This window comes from Ochotona curzoniae, unplaced genomic scaffold (assembly GCF_017591425.1).
Source record: "Ochotona curzoniae isolate NIBS_2020 unplaced genomic scaffold, NIBS_Ocur_1.0 contig_66, whole genome shotgun sequence".
NCBI lineage: Eukaryota > Metazoa > Chordata > Mammalia > Lagomorpha > Ochotonidae > Ochotona > Ochotona curzoniae.
The window spans coordinates 12,235,990-12,256,725 of record NW_024466512.1 but is presented as its reverse complement, the minus strand read 5'-3'; the positions used below and the strand labels follow the sequence as shown (position 1 = coordinate 12,256,725).

General features: G+C 39.9%; 1 protein-coding gene across 2 annotated transcripts in view; it reads right to left on the bottom strand.

Moving 5' to 3' along the window:
- Positions 1–2,921: 2,921 nt before the first annotated feature.
- CCDC186 (coiled-coil domain containing 186) overlaps positions 2,922–20,736 on the bottom strand; it is a 47,206-nt gene continuing 29,391 nt past the window's right edge. For both annotated transcript variants that reach the window (XM_040992073.1, XM_040992072.1), the window contains 12 exons: positions 19,788–20,000; positions 18,836–18,955; positions 16,313–16,417; positions 15,832–15,930; positions 15,575–15,661; positions 14,439–14,581; positions 11,744–11,999; positions 10,313–10,502; positions 8,882–8,962; positions 7,183–7,393; positions 5,721–5,940; positions 2,922–4,494 (listed from right to left, as the gene is read on the bottom strand). In XM_040992073.1, the coding sequence (XP_040848007.1) occupies positions 4,411–4,494; positions 5,721–5,940; positions 7,183–7,393; positions 8,882–8,962; positions 10,313–10,502; positions 11,744–11,999; positions 14,439–14,581; positions 15,575–15,661; positions 15,832–15,930; positions 16,313–16,417; positions 18,836–18,955; positions 19,788–20,000 (1,809 nt within the window). In that variant the 3' untranslated portion in view covers positions 2,922–4,410. The remainder of the gene's footprint in view (positions 4,495–5,720; positions 5,941–7,182; positions 7,394–8,881; positions 8,963–10,312; positions 10,503–11,743; positions 12,000–14,438; positions 14,582–15,574; positions 15,662–15,831; positions 15,931–16,312; positions 16,418–18,835; positions 18,956–19,787; positions 20,001–20,736) is intronic.

Sequence of the window (20,736 nt, the reverse complement as noted above, 5' to 3'; positions counted from 1 at the left end):
ATGATGGAAAGCTGATGCATAGTCATTGAAAGTCAGGCCAGGCACTGACCAGCCAAGGGCGCCCTTGGGCTGCTTGTGTGGGTAAGCACGCTGTGGTAGTTAATTCAAGTTGACTTTGGAAAAAACAAAACAAGCCTGTTGGGTAAAATGACCTTTACAACTGCACAAATTGAGGGAAAAAATGACTGTCCAAATATCGGTAGAATCGAAAGACACTGCTAAAAAGATTTCTTTTCCTAACTACCATCTCCTCCCAGTTCGAATCTCTAGGTTCCCACTACCTGCGCCTAATTCAGAATCATAAATCCCTTAATGCCTCTCTGCACAATTTTATCAGCCCTTCCTCGTTGTTCCCTTCTACCTCACAGCTGACAGCAAGCTCATGAAGGACAGGAGAGCTTCCTCTTCGGCTTCACCTTTAGCCCATGGATCTTGATTTCAGGAAACTGTTTCCAACGAAGACCTCACTAAGTTCTGTGCTATAGCCCAAGAATATCAGAATGCTTAAGAGCAGTGAGAAACACTGTGTAAAACATTTAGCATACTTTTTAACTTGATGGGATGTGTGCCATTTTAGCACATCATTGGTTATTATTAAAGCCAGACAATGTGGCCAAGTTACTTCCCCAATTTTGTGAAAAACCTGAATAACGCATCACTGACTTATTTCACATGACTGTTAGCCTAGCATTCTTTCTAAAGAGCCATATTTTTCTATGAATAATCTAAACAAAAATTCAAAATATAACCTGACATTCAACTAAATCTGTTTACTACTATTCTTTGATCAGTAATCATGACTTCAATCATACTGGTAGAATCAAGACAAACACAGAAGGCAAAATTTCCAGTGTTATTTAAAAAGAAAAATCAATTAATTGGAGGTATCCTCACCAACAGTCTGAAGCTCTGTCTGTTTAGCAAGTTTGGCATCTAAACAAGAAATTACAAACATGAAAACACAATGTGGTAAACAGGCATTATCTATTTAATAATATATATATATACATAGAACCCTTCTGAAAAGCTTCATTTTATACAGAAACATATTTACAAAATGAACAGTGTAATCAAAGATTATCTACACAATGCACATATATATATGTACTCTGGAAGATAAACAAGTTCCATCATCACAGTCTAAATGAACAGCCATATGCATTTAAAAAAAGAATTTCATTCCAGAAGAAAAATACATTTTAAGTCTACAATTATATTTTTTCATTTATTTTCCTGAAAACTTCATGTTGGATTCTTTTCTTTTTCAGCAAATTCTGAGGTTTCTAGTGCCACCAACTGGTGTTACTTACAAATTAACAACTCAGTGTCAAAAAGGAATAAAACAGTTACAGTAAAACAGGCTCCTGGAGTCAACATTCATAAGGCATGAGTCACATGATTAATGGAATTGTCTCAACCTGGGGAGCATAAATGAAGCTGATGATTTCCATGCTTTCTAATGGGCGTTTTCCTTTCTACTGATAAAGCGTGGTCTACATAAAAATCATCAGAAAAAACCCCACACAATGCAAAGCAAAGTTTAGAAACACTGCAGCAGGATTTTCCTTATGAGCATCGAGGAGGGCTTGGGAATGTGCAAAACGGTACAAACATGTCGCTTAATGTGGTCTTTGGATTCCTTTCCTTCTTCTGCTGTGACAAAAGATAGGAAACGTGCACAATTACCAAGAAAATAGCAAATTGTTCTCAGCTTAATTTCACATGAATGCAAATTTCGAAAAGTTTATGCCAGTGCAAAACTTCTGGGCCACATACCTGCCCAGACGGATGGACACTGGCTGTGAGCAAGAGACTCAAAGCTCTGCTCCTGCTTTTACATCAGTCCCACAGGAACCGAAACCGACTGTCCTGTGTGCTGTGTTGGCCGATGTGGTAACTGTACGTTGCCTAACAGCAGCAGCTCTTTAATGTGTTTAGTAAATGTGTAAGCAACATGTTGACAGCCTGACAGAATTTCATTCCAAGATAACCTGCCTTAAATGGTTACAGAAGGTAAGAAATAATCATTGGGGGGAAAAAAATCCTTAAAAAAAAAACACACTATCAAAGCTCAAACTTATTCTTCCTTTCAACCACTTATCACTTTGTAAAATTTAACAGGCTAAAAATTTGAAGTGCTATGGGAAAAAGGAATTCACAGCAAGAATCCAATTTTGAACACATAGTGAAGTACGCACACACAACCTTTGATGTGTATAATAATGAACATATAAAACAATTCTTCCCCAGACCATGCATGCCCCTTTACAGACACTCTTCCACTCAGCACAGAGCCAAGCCGCAGCCCTCCACAGCCTCAGAGCAGGTGCTGTCGGAGTCACTGCCGAGACGGTGTGCTGGAGGCAGGCTCACTCTGTATGTTATTTCGGCCAGGGCTGATCTATTTAAATACTAAAGCAGTGTACTGAAATGTACTTCCTTCAAAATTTGTCCATTTTAAAATATGGTCTTTAATCATCTTCTAAAGGGTTTCATTATTAAACTTCTCCAAGTAGATGGGGACCCAAACAATAATACTGGAATGTTCCATTTTTTTGTCTGCAATAATGTACACACACACACATACACACACACGCAAACACACTTTAAAGTGCAAGGCATAGAACACTGTGAATCTGATCACGTTTGGTCTCCATTATGCATTTTGTGCCTTGGAGAAAAAATTAATTTATGAACCAATATCATTTTTAATGATGTTGCCTACTCTGAGTAGTCCTGTGGAGTGTCAGCAATGTCTAGAGATAAATGAAAAAATAAAATTCAGATTTCTATTGCACTTACCCACTTTTTGTTTTGATAAATTATTGATTAAAAAGAACAACACACTATGGTCAGACTAACACTTTCAACAACTATTTTTTAAAGATAAAACATCTTTGAATATATGAGTGTACTTATTAAATTTTTATTTTTAACTTTTTTTTCTGAGTGTACTTTCATTTTAAAATGAAAAGATGGTATCCGTTTATGGATGACAACACAATTTAGTACACAGAAAAAAGAAAAGACACTACAGTGATTCATCCAATCCTTAATAAATTGACTTCTCAAACAATGTTGATAAAAAAAAAAAGGTTGAAAAACAGTAAAAGGATATTGTCACCACGAGTCCAGTTTCTGGAGCCCATACACTCCTTAACAGCTTTCACTGTATCACACCAAAGTGTACTTCCATTAAAGGGGGAAAAAAATGATGCAAAAATTAAAAATGAAACAATAAGGCTTGTTGCAGCAATTGCACATAAGCTAAGGTATCCTATTCTAGAACAGATCTGAATATAATGCAATGTGAAAAATCACACAGAAATTAAACAGGCAAGAAACTAACGGAGGTGAGAAAAAAGCCAGTGACAGACACTGGTACTGCAGCAACACGGAAGGGTACCCTTAAATAAATGTTGTAAAAACCCAAAAAGGTACAAACATTTGGTTCTAAAATTCCTTTGGTTAGAGAATTATTTTTGTTTTTTAAATAAACACTCAGAAATATTTATTTGGAAGAACTATACGCTCACTCCCCTGTACTAATTGTATCCACAGTTGAGAATGGTGTCCAAATTAAATGCTTATCAGTACTATATGCTGGCTTCTCTTGGGGTCCTTAATATCTTAAATATTATGTTTATCTTCATATGATGTCAGTAAAACCAAAGTTTTTCAGTTTCAAGCAACTCTGCACTATTGTGTTCTAATGATTGGATTCATTTCAAATTTTAAAACAATTAAACTCACAGCAATCTGCTAAATGAACACATTATTTAAAATTTTTAAATAACTAATGATTTTTAAAATTCAACTATTAAACAATCCAAATCTGATCACTGTAGCTATGACAGGTAAGTAGATCCTGACAGGGGCACACAATGCCTGACCGCTGCCAGGTACTATCAGCTAGCTTTCCTAGGAAGTTTGGTTTTCATCAAAGTAAATCTGAGAAAACCCAAGCAGTCACATGTATCCTTGCAATGTTAGCACAGTGTCAGGACCTGATACCAGACACTCCTTCAATGTGCCTGGTTTTGCCCACACTGTCCTCTGTGGATGATCGACACCTGTCTTTTCTGGCTTGATTTTAAAGAGCTGAATCACTTTTTGATATTGTATATTTTAAAGTGAAGAAACATGGAGAAGAGGTTTTCAAAGCCCTTGAGGTAACGTTCAGCATTTGACAATGAGCAGACTGTGTGGGATGCCACCCAGATCTCCTGACAGCTCCTGCTCACACAGCACACACAGCAATGCACCCATATTGTAAAGGGACACTTTATACACATGAGCAAAACAGACTTTCACAGGTTGACACACAAAGCAGGGGAAAGTTTCCGACACGACTGGCAATGGCACCTACTCCTGTGTGGCTTTTGTCTGTTTCCCAGCAAGAGCGTTGGACTAAGTTTTCTTTGTCTTCTGTTCTAGCTCATGCTGGTGTTTAATAAGACGTTCTATTTCTGTTCCAAGTGTTTGTAGATTTTCCTTTAATAATTGAGGGGAAAAGGGGAAGAGAAAACAAACTACTTAGTAAAGAATATGTTCAGTTTAAATTATTCTGCCCATAGAACTTTTGAAATTGAATAAATAACTAGTCCTAACTGCCATGCAAGGTGACCCAGACACACACTCAGGTATTTTCATGCAAGTGCCTCTGTCTATTTCAAAGTAATCCTTAATCATTTCACTGAAGCTACAGCACTATGCATTACCTAAAATGATCAATTACTAGATTCTTAAATAATTTTTTAAAAACCCATTGCTGGGGCTGGTGCTGTGTCCGTGAGCTGATGGCCACTATTTGCTTCAGCAGCAGGAGCTGCCTCAGGCCCAGCTGCTTTCCTTCTGATCCACCTTCCTGCTACTATTGCCTGGGCAGGCAGCAGATGACTGCTACAAGTACCTGCACCCCTGCCAGCCATACAGGAGAGATTCCTGTTCCAGCCCTGGTTATTACGGACATTTGGAGAGTGACCCAGTGCCTTAAAAATCTGTGTTTTCCAAATAAGCCTTCTTAAAAAAACAAACAACAACAACAAAAAAACCTATTACTATCAAGGCCTCCCATACAGCAGAAATAAAATAGTTGATCAGACAAAAGCTGCAAAAATTAAAGCTAAAAATACAACACAAACGCCACAGTCAAGTGGTTTGGCCAAGTGGTTCCGATGCCATCTGGGATGCCCACATCTCATACTCGAGTACCTGGGCTCAACGTGCAGGGCCTTCACTTCTGATCTCGCTTCTTGCTAATGACACCCCAGGAGGCAGCAGCAGATGGCTCGCACTGTGGTCTGTTACACCCACATGGAAGACCCAAACTGAGTTGCCAGTCCCGGCTTTGGCCTGTAGCCACTAACAGACCTGCTTTTTGCCGTTTCCTCATCTTTCTTTACTAGCTTACAAAAGCGCACCTTTGGGGTAGTGTCTGGTATAGACCACCACATCCCAAATCAGTCCTGAATTGAGTCACAGCTTTGTTCTTGAACCTGGCTAATGCACATCTTGCAGGTAAAAGATAATGGCTGTGCCAACCCTGGTTATCATGGGCAGTTGCCAAGGAAATCAGCAGGGAGAAGATCTCTGTCTGTGTCTCAGCTTGTGTCTCTACCTTTCAAATAAATAAAAATTAAAACTCTTAAGAAATAACCCATTTAAGTACTAGATCAGACTATATTTCTGATTGGTTAGGAAATGGGAAATACAAATACCTTTAAAGTAATATTCTTCAGTAATGTATCCTCCAAAACAGCCTGTAATTTTCGATTGATCTCCAAAGAAAGTTCCAGAGTTAACCCACTATCAGCCGGATGGGATGTGTATAAAGACGCCATGATGCCACCCCGTCTGCTTAAATGGACTTTGTTAAAGTCAGACGCCTCTGAGGAAAGCGTCCCTGATTCTTCCCGTAGAATGTAACTTTGAATTATTCTGCAAAACAAAGCAACACTACTAGCTGTATACCTGCTGAATTTAAAACATCAGAATTTATAAGAACAAACTAACCAGAAGCATAAAGATGATTAGCATAAAATAAACATAGCTATTAGGTTAATAATCAACTACATAAAAAAAAGGAATTTTCCTTATTAGGTTGATTTCTTTCTAGGAGTCTGACTTACTAGCCCAAGACACTGCTGGGACGCCCACACTCCTTTATCAGGTCCCAGTCCCTGCACTTCCAACCCTGCTGCTCACATCCTGGAGACGGCACACATTCACGCACTTGGCTTCCAGCCACCTTCCAGCCCTGGCTGCAGCACTCGTCGGAGGAGTGAACCAGTAAACGAAGCTGTTCTCAAGTTGAGTGCTCTCAAGCTCTCTCCCACACTCCCATCTCATTTCTTCAAATAAAGTAAACAGAAATGTCAACTATCCCATTTTTGTTCTGTAAAGGTATATAAACAATGCCCGCTATTATGCTCCTGACCAATTTAATCAGAATGCTCACATTTGAGCAATTATTTTAGTGCTCTGACTTCCGTTGATATTCTCCATTACCCTTTTAAACCTAGAATTCTGTATCTGAGTGCCTTGAAAGTTATAAGAAAGCTTATCAGCATGCCTGTTAGTTCAAAACAAAAATTTTAAAGTCATGGAATAAAACCCAGCAAGGTATTTGGAGGGCGAATTTGGGCACAGAAAGGTCTGGCATCAGTCAGGGCGGGCTTGGGGTCTCCAGTGTGACATCTATCACTCACAGGAACAGGGATGACTCTGCAGAGTCAGTGACTGACCTGAGCCTCAGTTAACTCGGCTGCAAAATCAGGTAACTCACCGCCTATTGACAGACTCTGCGAGATGTTTCTAAGCCACTGGCACCAGGCCTTATAATAGCAGGTATCCAGTAAGTTCTACCACTATGTCCTACCCAACAAGAAAAACATCCTCAACCTCACCAGTCTCTCTGCATTACAGTCATTAAAATAAAACAAAGCAAGCAAAGAACTTTCTTTAAAACTGAAAGTTGTTTTGGTCCCATAGAAGATTTACCATTTCTGTCTCCATTTCATACCTTTTCTTTCATCTTTCTCAAACCTGAAACCTAACAGAAAACCATAAGACTGGGAACTGAGGGACTCCAATGAAGAATTCCTGAAAGGTTCCCAATATTATTTTGAGAACAGTACTTTTGTGAGAGTATTTTCAACTGTGTATTATCACAACACTTACTTTGTCTTTTTCCTAATCTCGTCCACCAGTTGCTTGATGTGATCCTCCATGAATTCGATCTTCTCATTTTTCCGTGCATGTGCTTTTTGCAGCCTAACTATCCTCTCAATCAACATGGCTTTGTCTACTTCTGGGAAGTTATCTACAGCACCTGCTGACCCAGTGTTCTCTGGAGATCGGTCCTCCGCACTGCTTCGAGCATTAAGGGACCCTGAAGACAAAACAAAAAGAGTTTAGACACCAAACTTAGTCCAGAGCCACTGCTCATTTTTATATATTCCACCGCTCTATTATTTATTCCAGTATGATGTCCAAATATTCACTCATAGACAGCCAGACACTGGCGGATCACACGTGTCTGAATTTCTGAATGCACAGAGGATGGGAGTGCCAAAACCATCTATTACATCACCCAAACAGGATGAAGCAGCAGCACTGGAGAAACAAAGATTTCAAGAAAAACAAGTCTAAAATGAGACCCAAATTACACTGTAAAAGAAAAGAAAAAAAATCAGAGGAGCAGGAAAGGGGGGGATAGGCTGTGCAAGAGAAGAGAGGACAGGAGAGGGACAGAATTTGGGGGAGTCAGACATGGAGTCACCTGTCTAGGTTGCCAGCCATGTCACCTCTCTGCCTCTGCATCTCACTGGGAACAAAAATACCATCTGCCTCACAAGATTGTAATCCTCATTTAAATGAATCATCCCAAGCTAGCTCCTTTTACTCAATACGTCCTCTAGCTGAGTTCCACAGCTAGTTCTTATTTTTTACCAGCAATAAGGAGACTCTCTGATCCTCTTTACCATAAAGATAATTTTTTATAACTTATTTCATTGATTTAAGATAGTAATATACCTTATTTAATTTTGTATAACTGGGCCCAGCGTTGTAGCCTAGTGGCTAAAGTCCTTTCCTTGCACACAGCAGGATCTCATATGGGCACCAGTTCTAATCCTGGCAGCTCCACTTCCCATCTAGCTCCTTGCTTGTGGCCTGGGAGAGCAGCCAAGGATGGCCCAAAGCCTTGGGACCCTGCACCTGCGTGGGAGACCCATAAGATGCTCCGGGGTCCTGGCTTTGGATTGGCTCAGCTCTAGCTGTTGCGGCTGTTTGGGGAGTGAATCAACAGACAGAAGATGTACCTCTCTGTCTCCTCTCTGTGTATCTGACTTTCCAATAAAAATAAAATGTATCTAAAAAACAATTGTGCAACTAATAAAAGGCAAAGCTGGGATCTAAGCAAGTATAATTCAATCAGTGTTCTTTTATACTTTTTTTAACTTACATAAATTCTGAAAGGAAGGGTGACAGAGAGGTAAGAGGGCTCCTATTTACTGCCTGCCTGCACGCCCACAGCAGCTGGGACGGCACTGGGCTGAAGCTGCGAGTCACGACCCAAAACCAGGTCTTCCACATGAGTGGCAGTGACCCAGTCATTGCAGCTGTCACCTCTGCTTCCCGGGGTCTGCATCAACTGAACGCTGCAGTAAGGAAGTGTAGCTGGGCCACAGACCAGGCACTCAGACAAGATGCCAGCAGGCTAAATCCTTGCCCTGAACCACTGGTTTTTTTTCTTTACCACGACTTTTTTTTTATGCTTCAAAATGAAACAAAGCATATCAACATTTTCTAAAACAAAACAAGGTTATCTTTGTAATTAATGATCAAACGACAACTGAAGTGTTCAGGTTTTTCTTACCTGATGAACTGGAACGGCTTCCCATGCTGCTGACTTCTTTATCGTAGTTTCCACTCTCAATCTGCTCTAATTTTCTTCGTGCTACAGGGAAAATAAATGTATTACTTATGGCCATTTGTCCCTCATCTGATTTTTAATAAAGTTATCTTTACAAAAATGAAATAGACATCATGACCAAGTGCCCCAATAACTACTTCAGACAGAAGGCCAGCAGTGTTATTCACATAAAATGACATTTAGAAATGAACAGGCCAAATCCAAACCAGAAAACAACACTGTAATAACTAATACTGGCATCACTACATTATGCTAAACTATAAAGGCAGTACTACAGTCTCTGAAAGATTCCAAAGATGCTTCCAAGATCAGAAATTTCCTTTCAATAACATGCATAAAACCGAACTCAATTCTTCTAGCAAATACCTGATTTAAGTAAACACCTAAGTCTTCTTATTTTTATTACTCTATTTTAATACACAGTGGTTAAACAAAAAAGCAGTGATTAGACGATTAGAATATGTATCTTCCTCATCTTTGTATCATAAGCCCATAGCACAGATATCCAATAATTAAATGACTTCTTCAATGAAAGATATCCGAGTCCCACTTACACCTGCCCGTTACCTTGCTCAGGAAATATATAAACTTTCAGGTCTGTGACCCACTGCCCTGAAGGTTAGGGAATTTTAAGTTTAAGGGCAGTTAGGTAGGGTCCAGGTACCCTAGATGCTGTACAAATCAACCCACAAGGACATATATATGGTAAAGTTATGAGAACTTTTATTTATACCTTTAAATTAAAAATAAATCTTTTGAAATTTCTACTTTCCATGTTTCCCTAATAAACATTATATTAATGAACACATATAAAATGGAGAATAAATATTTAAATACCTTTTACCAATAGAAATATGTAATCAAAGAAGTGTAGACACTAATGCCTTAGGTGCAGATATACAGAGAAGGAGAGACAAAGATCTTTGTTCTCTCACGACCCAAGTGGCTACAATGGCCAGAGCTGAGCCAATTCAAAGCCAAGAGCCAGGAGCCTCTTCAGGGTACAGAGTCCCAAGGCTTTGGGCCATCAACTTCTGCTTTCTAAGGCCATGCCACAAACAGGGAGCTGAATGGGAAGTGGAGCAGCTGGGACATGAACCAGAGCCCATATAGGATCCTGGCAGATACAAGGTGAGGATTTAGTTACTAGGCTATCATGCTAGGCCCACCTTCTCAATTCTTACACTGTGTGTTTGTGAATAAGTATTTTTTAGTATAGAAGACAGACTGATCATGGAACTCTGTGAGTTTAGCAATCTGATCTATGAGCATTACCACGCTTAAAAGAAACATGTGCCTCTGACCACTGTGCCAGCACCTACAATGGACTCCCTGCTCTCTGGGAAACCTGCCGAGTGTGGCAGCATCTCTTACCTTGCTGAAGCTGCTTGGTTAGATCCTTGACGCTAGAGGCATGCTTCCGCCTCTGAGTGACTAGGTCATCTTTTAGCTCCTCCACCCGGGTACTCAGTGCTGTAACTTCTGCCTGCCTGCAAGTGAGCTCGGTCTGCAGGGCCTGCACTTCCTCCTTACGCAGCTCTTCCTCCTTTAGCAATCGACACTCCTGGAGAGCAAATGAAACAAACACTACCCAGCTTAGTAGGCTTATTTACACCACTGCTCTTAGTCTAAGCCCGTCCCACCGTAAGGCCTTTAAGTGAAGAGCTATCTTTACTCTTCAGTTTAAATGAACTCCTGCAAATTCTTACATGGTGAGGGAAGGAGTGCATAAACAACTGTCACATTCTGCTCACATAAAACAACATGTGTCACAGGTCTCTCAACTTTTGGACTGAAGACCCAAACTGTTTTATGAGTAACTGGGACTTCTCATAACTCGAAACTAGTAAACCATTTTTAAATTACTAAAAAAATAAAAAGTTAAAGCACATTTAAAAAAAGCAACAATCTGGGCCCGGCGGCATGGCCTAACAGCTAAAAGTCCTCACCTTGAACGCGCCGGGATCCCATATGGGTGCTGGTTCTAATCCCGGCAGCTCCACTTCCCACCCAGCTCCCTGCCTGTGGCCCGGGAAAGCAGTTGAGGACGGCCCAAAGCTTTGGGACCCTGCACCTGCGTGGGAGACCTGGAAGAAATTCCTGGATCCTGGCTTCAGATCGGCATAGCATCGGCCATTGCGCTCACTTGGGGAGTGAATCATCGGACGGAAGATCTTCCTGTCTCTCCTCCTCTCTGTATATCTGACTTTCCAATAAATAATAAAATAAAATCTTTTAAAAAAAAAAGTAACAATCCAGTGAGGAATCCTTTTTTAAAGGCTGTTTATTTGAAAGGCAATCTTACAGACAGAAGGAGAGCGGTCTTTCATCCACTGGTTCACTCCCTAAATGGCTGCAACACACAGACTGAGCCAACATGAAGCCAGCTGGCTGGAACATTATCTGGATTTCCCATGTCAGTGGTAGGGCCCAAGCACTTGGCCTTCCTCTGCTGCCTCCCCAGGCACATCAGCAAGGAGCCAACAGGATAGACAGCAGGGTAGCTGGGACTCCAACCAGTGCTCATTTGGGAGGCCAGCACTGCAAGCAGCAGCTTAACCTCCTGCACCAAAATGCCAGCTCAAAAGTGAAATAGTCCTACTTCAAGGAGAAATTGTATTATTAATTACATCAGTTTAAAGGAAAAACTGTTAAGTCTTACAGCATTTGAAATGATCAAACGTCAGTGCCAACAGGAAGAGAGTTTAAACCAAGCACCACTGCCCATTTACGCAGTAAGGGCAGTTTAACACGTATTTCTTCTCACTCCGTTCTGTTACAAGCTTAGTGTACATTTATACTCACCAGAGTACTATTTGTCAGTTTCATTTGTTCACACTGGCTCTGTAACTGACTTTCACTACAGGAAAGTTTATCAAACTGTGACTGCAAGGCACTGGACTCCGACTGCAACTGTGCATTCTTACTGGTGAGCTTTTCTGTGAACATCAGGAGCTCAGACTCTCTTTTCCTACTGCCTTCGATGTCTTTTTGTAGGTCATTAGCCAAAGAATTCAGACTTTCAACTTCTTCCTTCAAGTTTTCAATTTCTTGTTTACCTCTAAAAAACAAGGTTCATATTTGAGAAAAAAAAAAATCTACTACAACACATTAAGTTAACGGTTTGGGGATTTTCAACTACAGAGGTCTTTTATAAGTAAAGGTTATTTTTATTCATTCATCCAAATCTAAGAATGCTCAACACAGGGCAAGAACTAAGAACTGGGAATAAAGTGAACACGACCAAGCCTGCTTTCAAAGAGTTCTCAAGCAAGGACAGAAACGTCACTAGTGTGAAAAAGCACTGATGTTGACCACACACAGCAGGTCCCCTAGACTGAGTGAGGTTTGAACCAACGCTGCAAGTATAGTTAGCACCCTTTTTTGGGAAAGTTAAAACAGTAAACAAGTCAGGCTTGCAGGGTTTCCACTGTGATGGCTCCCCTCTACCACTGTAATGTGACCAGAGTTTCAACACGTGGAACACAGAAGGACAGGACTGCTCTGGATCCAGAGCACCTAGCCTAGGATCTGACACACAGCGGACAATGCACAAGCAGCTGTTACCCAGTCATAGCTGAAATGCCAGAGTGTGCAAGGGAGACAAAAGCAAGGGGCAGGTCATTCATGTTGTGCTAAAGCAAAGTGAGCTCAGTAGGCAATCCTGAGGCATTGGGGAACTGCCAAAAGCTCTGACATTTCATTTTCAGAAAAGATTATGCCAACTACATAGTATCAGAAAGAAAGTGAAAAAAATCAGTTTATAAGCTGTGGAAATCTTCCAGACGAGAGCTAACCACACCTGGACTGTGGAAGTAGAAGTTAAGATATAAGAAGTCAACGGCCTCCGGCATCTTTTCAGACTACCAAGAGTTAGCTAGTATCACTTACATGTAGCGGCTGGTTAAATGTGTGATGGAAAGAAGAGTCAGGCATGACACTCAGGTTCCTGCTTTACATCGTCATAAGGATAATGCACTTAGCACTCAGCCCAAGAACACTCAAGAAGTATTTCTAAGAGAGGAATCCATTTTGGACATGTTGAGAGATTTGAGGTGTCATTGACACGTGTGTGTTGAAGGCTGAGCAAAAACAGCCAAAGGTGGTACAGCATGTCACAGGAGTGCTGGGGTTGCCCAGGGATATACTGTAAGTAGACCAAAGAAGCTCTCCGACAGAAGCAGCCCACTAAGGAGACAGTGGCCAGAAAGGTGGGAGGGACACTAGCGAGCATGCCAAAAGCCATGCCAAAGCAACAGGTAAAGCAACAGGTCACGAAAGACCCATGGTGCTCAAAGACACCACCAATTCAAGCAAGGCTGGCTCTTGTCCAAGATGTCTCCACTATGTTTCAGAAGGCACTCAGAGATGGATGTGGCCCGGTAATTAGAAGGAAACAAAAAGGAACAGACCAGATGGTATAGGAAAGAGAACAAAAATTCTGGTTGAAAAGGGAAGGAGAAAAATAAACTGCTTGGTGAAGGTCACAGGAGTTTGGAATTTTAAAAAATATACCTATATTTAGGAGCTGATGTGGTATACTAGGGAAAGCTGCCACCCTGAAATTCTGGTATCCCATATGGGTACAGTTCATGTGGATAGCTCCACTTTCCATCCAACTCCCTTCTAATGGCCGGGAAAAAGCAGCAAAAGAGGCCCAACTGTTTGGGAAACTGACACCCACTTGGGAGATCCAGAAGAAGCTTCTGGCTTTGGCAACTGTAGCTATCTTAGGAGTCAATCAGTAGACTGAAGATCTCTATCTCTCCCTCTCTGCAACTCTAAAACTTCATATAAAAATCTTTTAAAAATGAACTACATTACAACATACGAAGAAAAACTAGAGAGAAGTAATAAGACATAGATAAAAAAGGAATCATCAATGAAGGCCCAACATCAAGGGAAACACAGCAGCAGGACAAAGACTGATCAAGTCGGGAAGAAAGGCTGCAGTGCAGGAAGTTAAGGGGCTGATGTCAGCAGGTCGGCAACTAGCCATTTACAGCAGCATCAGCCTGGACGGTGGCGAGCTCTTCCTGGCTACACTCAGCAGCTCGGCTGTCGGTGAGGTGTGGAAAAGAAAGCACCGCAGTTGAAATCAACCCAGACTGAGGCTCCGCCAGGTACTTGCTTCAACGCTTTCATGAGAAGCCAATGGACACCGCCATCTCCTCACCTCCAGCTACACTCATGCGCCCAACGAACTAGACCCAGAGTCAGACCTACATTTACCTTTTTGAAGAAACAATAAGTCCTGAGTTTAAGAAATTTGAAAAGCACAGAATCTGAAAGAACAGAATGGAAAAAGAGACCACATAAATCCATTCGGCCTTATAAAGTTCTTACTGTCAATTTTTAGGAAACATAAACTTTGATTTTAGAAGTCAATACGGAAATTCAAATGAAAATGTGAACTTAAAATTTTTACCTAGGAGATGCAAAAACTGCATTTAACAACTGAGACAGCGGAATGCTAACACAGAGGCTGCTCATTTCATACCTTTGAAGTTGTTCCTGTGTCTGATCTGCAATCTTCACTTTGTCCAATAAATTCTGAATTTCAGCTTTTTGTCGATTAATGATTTCCTTGTACTTTGATAATTCATCTTCTGTTCTTAATCGTTCATCTTCTAGACATTTTACCTATCAAATGATCATAACCAAGTTAAATCACAAACAATATTTTCTTATTCCTTACAAACTCTGGCCATAATAGCTATATATTAATAATAAAAACTGAATTCTAGAGCATTACTAATTAATATGAAGAAAATATAAAAGGAATTTAACATCCCTCGGTCTTAGTCTTGGATTTTCTAAGATTTAGTCATGGGAGTTTCAGCATGTCATGTATTTCTACTCAATCTCTATTTCTTCATCTGAACAAGAAGGCTGCCATCTTTCCTTGATGAAAATGTCATGGAGAACAAATAAGAAAGGCTATAAGACTCGGAAAGTCAATAAGGAACCCAAAATTCAAGGTAGTAACTTAAAAATCTATTTCTAAATAAATGATACAAGGTAATAATATATTCATATTAAAAGAGATGCTATTATTCTACTGAACACTGCAAATGCAGAAGGAATTTACTTAGATGGTTACAAATGAAAACTATATCTAACTAAGATAGGGGTGGGGAACCTTTTCTGTGGCAAGGGCCACTTGTATAGCTATAACATCATTCATGAGCCATTCAAAATGATCAAGTTAAAAATCAGCCTGCTGGACATCTGAATTTTGGCTGCCGCTGGCAAGGCCAGATCATATGATTCTGAGGCCTTCTACTGCCCACAGGACAGGTGCTCCTCGCGCCTGGGAGACCACTCACCAACCCAGAAGAAATACAGAGGAACTACACCTACTATTCTCTGACAAATGATTCCAAGTGATTTGCTGAAAAGCTCTTCTTCAGATCAAAGACCCAAGGATAAACTGCTATGTGCTATGAAATGCAAATATTTTCACTTCACAACGACAAAATCTTATTTTGCTGCTGAAGAATTATTCCTCTAACTTCTCATATTCTGGGGATTTTCTACATAAATAGCCTTCCCCATTATGGTAAAAAAAAAAAAATCAGAATGAACATAAAACTAAAGGCACTTCTCCAGAGTCCGGACCAGACACATGATTACCTTGGTTCTTAGTGTTCGCAGCTCATCCATACCCTCCTTAAACGTCCTCTTCAGATCTTCCAACTCCTTTATTTTGGCATGATGCATCTTTAAGAAAAAATTTTAAAAACCCACACATTACAATTCACTAAGCTTCATCTAAACAGTAATGCTTGCCCCTTCTAAAAGGTCAGATGGTAATAACTATTCATTGTTTGTACTCCTATGTTACACAAATATCCTATGGTGTAATTAAAACAAAGAGTAAAACTACTTGCCTCTAGCTGGTCAGATTTTTCTTGCATTTGCTTTTCAAGTTCTCCTTTTGTGACTCTAAGCTTTGCATCAAGCTCATTTGATTTAATTTCTTCTGATTCCTAATAAAAAAGAAGTAAAAAAAGATAAATTTCTCAAGTTTTATACTTTGCAAGGTGAAGAAGGCTGCAATTAAGTTCACTAAGTATAAACTACAGAGCTTATGTACAAAGCCCATGTCTAGAAGTGAGCCGGGGACCCAACAGCCAAGATGCTGCTTGGAACACCTGCAGCCTACAGTGCAGGGTCCGAGCTGCAGTCCTGGCTCGGCTTCCAAGCCTGGTTCTCTTTTACTGAACCCCTGTAGGAGCCATTTCAGTTAGTTATTTTAGTACAGGGAATAATGCACATTTTATGTCCTATCCTATCAAACGTGTTCTTTATTTCAAATATTTCAGACATAGAAATACGATGAAACAAGAATATCTGGAAACCTGTGCATACCTGATATGTTTTTATCATGTCTTGACAGTTTTGCCGTATTTGATCTGCTTCCTCCTTTGCCTGTGTTAACTTTGTTGTTGTTTCTTTGAGTTTATCTTTAGTTTCCTATATTGAGGGAAAAGCAAGACACAAAGTTGGTCATGGTATTGTGAATAATTTTTTGTTCAAGTTTGTTCAGAAAATCAATCTTTTACCCCAGGACTGCCACTGAAGAGTCATATACTATTCTAGGAATAATTGTTACAATAAAAAATTAAAATGGTTTACACAGCTAACTAATCATTCAATAAAGTGAGAAGTCTAAGCACTTTCAGTAATCACCAGGAGTCACCATCTGACAGCTCTCCGAGAAAAGCCTCAAGCTGATGGCTAGTGTGCGTTAACAGCTGACTGCTTACAGACGGATGCTGCGGTGCACTTCCCGTCCCTAACCTAACAGCCCCTCATAAATCCCAATCACTTTGGCTCATTTCTATCCTTACCTGCTTCGGTGCTAAGCAGCCTACCTCCACCCCCAAACTCGCTGAGCAGCCTTCCTCTCAGCCCGTTTCTCCTCCCTCCTCCTTCTTCACTGTTCTTTGACTTTTTCTATTGTGGGTGATTTTCAAGACAGTCCTTGTTCATCAGCTCTTTCTCCATGAATCTCCTTCAGAGAACCAATCTAGTGCTCTCATTTGGGCTAGCCTGTGAATTTTAAAGCACCAGCTAGGGATCACCTCCTCGCAGTAGTTTCCCTTATAAAGGAACACACTGTCTCTTGACTTTGCATAATCCAAAGATGCCCCACCTTCTTACAACTGAAACATTGCACTGAGATTCTATTCAGTAAGTTACAGAATTTCCCTGCTGAACTAACTACATACATGTTGCATATTAATCACTTAATTAAGACTTTCTGAATTAATGGGGGAAAACCCAATATAAGCCTTCTGCTTTCGGCAGGTTCATCTCCCTGAGCACCATTCTTCCTTCTCTCTTCCTGCTGCTCTTCATTTGGAAAAAATGCCTTTCTTCCGACCTTTTCAGCCATTTTATCCATAATTCACAATAATTTGGATATTTTTTCAAATACTAATTTTTGAAAAGCAATCAGACATATTGGTAATTCAGCAGCATGCTATTTAACTTTATATTGCTGTAAATTTTTGCTCCTGTTCCTGTTGTTGCTTTGTTTATGGCTTTTCATATAAGGGGAAGTATAGTAACTGTGTAATAGAAACTATTATAACCAGCTGTAGAGATGCAATGCAGTATGTATTTCTACTTCCAACCCAAAAATGAACTCTAAAAGAAACTGTTAAATTTGTCCTGACAACAGGATGCTGGACTCTCTTCCATTGTCCATGTCTACATTGTAAGGTTACATTTACGTAACAGAATGATGGACATGTGACTGTTTATAAAGGATAACATTACTGTATTAATATAGGGGAAACCAATGATGGGAGGGGATTTTTGAAAGGGAGGAAGGGACTTAAGAATGGGAGAGGAGAAATCCCAGAGCCTATGGAATCATGTTGTAAAATAGTAATTTAAAACATAATAATACTGTACAAACAAAACAATAAACAAGACTTGGTGAGAATTGAAACAGAGGAGCTTTATCTTGTTTCTCCCTCCTCACAACCTATTTTCAGTAAGTAAAGCAGAGCCTAGCACATAGTGGGCACTTACTTCATTCACACACACAAAAAAACCAGTAATTGAGAAATTCCTACATGCGAAACAAGCCTGTATTAAATAAAAGAACTTCTGAATACAGGAAAAGATAGGATCACATTTATTCCTGGACTCAGTAGTCACTAAGCACCTAAACACACTAGGTGCTCTTCTATGCTCTCAGGAAACCACAACCTCTCTGCCTACAGAAGGCTGATATTCTAGTGATGAAGACATGATCAAAGCACAGCACCTTGGTAGCAATTCAGAACTGCTGAACCATCAAAACCACTTGAGCAAGACCCTCAGAGTGTGCCCCACATTGGGGACCTGGGGTGGGTGAGGCTTCTCCCTTAATATCCCCCTTTATCTCAGATACATGAAGGAAATGGAATGGAAACAATAGTCTTACCCACTTTCCTGTAGCCCCTGAACCTTTTTACCCTAATTAACTATGTGAAGATTGTCAAAAATATAATAAAAAAATGGAAAAAGTAAAAACAAAAAAACAAAGTATAGCATTTGATTATAAGACTCTTAGTATCAGAGATTTCTTAAATTCCTGGGGTCTATTTCAGTGTTGATTATATATATTCACTTCTCCCTGAATTTAAAATGGCATTAAATTTTGCATTCAAACAATGCCTAATTAAGGCAAATTTGGCATCAAAGAAAGTGAATGAGAAAATTAAACATTTTCCCCTTATGTCCCCTTATATGGGATAAGAAAATTTTCTTCTGCAAAATCACTAAATATTCAAGCTACTCTGCAGATGCTGTTAAGGCAAGCTGCACCTCTTACTGTCAGACACATCTGCTCTTGAATCTGATGTCCAACCACAACCCAAACTCCGTAGGACTCACCTTGTGAGAATCCATCTCAGCCTTGAGTTTGTTCTGTGCCCACTTCACTTTGATGATGTGAGAGTTGATGTCTTCCTTCAATTTGTCTATTTCTCTGATGAGTCTAGTCATTTCCCCTTCCTAAAACAGTATCACCATGTCATATTTTTTATTTAAACAACCAACTAATTACCTATGTATATTTTATATCCTCTCAAAATAATTACAGTTAACACTATAATCAAGGGATTATACGTTGGTCCGTAGGCCATAAAACTGATTTAAAATTCAAATGATAAGAGGTCAGTAAAACCCGAATCCAGTAAACAGGAAAATGATCAACATTTATATTCTAACCACCTAGATGCAATTTGAGCATAAGCACACTTTGATGATTCTCTGGCTGGTATTAAGACAAACTAGTTTTAGAATTCCTGAGAACAAAGACATTTTTGTGAAATAATGACTCAAAAAATAATTTTCATCACCAAGATATAAAGGTAAGTACAATCTTTTGGTGCAGCTGCTAGTAGAGACAGTCCTGAACAGGTTGGTCAGAGACCACGTCTCCTCGGCCACAGGTTAATGAGGACATGTTCTTCTGCAAGAATGCATTCTGTTCTAGGGCATCACATCAAGATTTTCATCACATTTATAGCCTGGCACTAAAACCAATCACACAAGAAACAACTATGTATACACTTCACCAAAATTCAATCTTCCCTTGAGACATTAATTACTCCAATATAGAGATTTTAAGAGGAAGCTTTTAAAGAGAACTATTAAGAAAGCTATCCAATAAACACCTTTTCCTCAGTAAACCTTTAATCTTCAGACAGCTAATAAGACAGTGGAATCACTAAACACATTCTTAGAACGCAAAATAATAAAAGCAATTTCACATCGAGTTTTAACTGGGCTAACTTGTAAGTACTTAATTACACAGGAAAAGCAAAGAGATGGCAAGTTTTACCTTCGTTTCATACAGCTGGTGCAACCGGCCTTTCTCCTGAGAGAGCTGTTTAATTTTGTTAGTGTTCTTCTCATTTTCCTTATTTGCATCTCTAAGTTTTCTCTCAAGCACCTCTTTCTCTTTTCGGAGGTCTAAAGCTTCCTTCTCACCTCTTACGTATTTCATCACCATTGCTTCTTTCTCTTGCCGTGTCTCTTCACATTTCTTGTTAGCCTTTGAAAAAAAGTATTACCCAACATTCACAGTTATTTTTTGTTCAAATGAAAAGACACAAAAATATTTTTCTAAAATATGAATGCATCTTTTGCAAATCATTTCCAGGAATTGTGCCATAAAATTTTAAAATGAAAGGCAACATTCAACACTACTAGCATTTGTTTTTACCCTTTTCCTATTCAACTTTGGCTAGAAGGTTTGTTATTTTCCATTTACTCCTCTAGTTTGCCTTCCCATGCTTTTCTGTTCTACCATGTGCCCTGGGAAGATGACCGCCATGGTCCTTACCAACGGATCCCCTTATACTCAAACCTCCAGTTGGGCTCAGCTCATAGGAGGCACCAGGTAGAGTCACAGTGTGGCTGACTGCTGCCGCCAGACACCTACTCTCTCTGGAGTGTAATCCCTACTCGGGGGGCAGGGGAAAGCTCTGTTCTATCAAGGGCTATTTTAATATTTGTAACATCATTCATGAGTCATACAAAATTATTAACTTAGAGATTAGCCTGTTACAGATTTACTGACTGAATCCACCTGTGGTTACTGGTCAGGGTCAGAACAAGTAACTTCCTGGGTTTTATGGCCTGCAGACTAGACAGAGCCCATCCCTGTGCTTACTTCCTCTCCTTGTTCCTTAGGCTCAAACATGGCGATGGCCCCTCCAGGTCCTTGCATCTGCCCTCTCTGTAATCCTGGAAGTTTACCCACATCTCTATGATGAGTCCTTTGACTA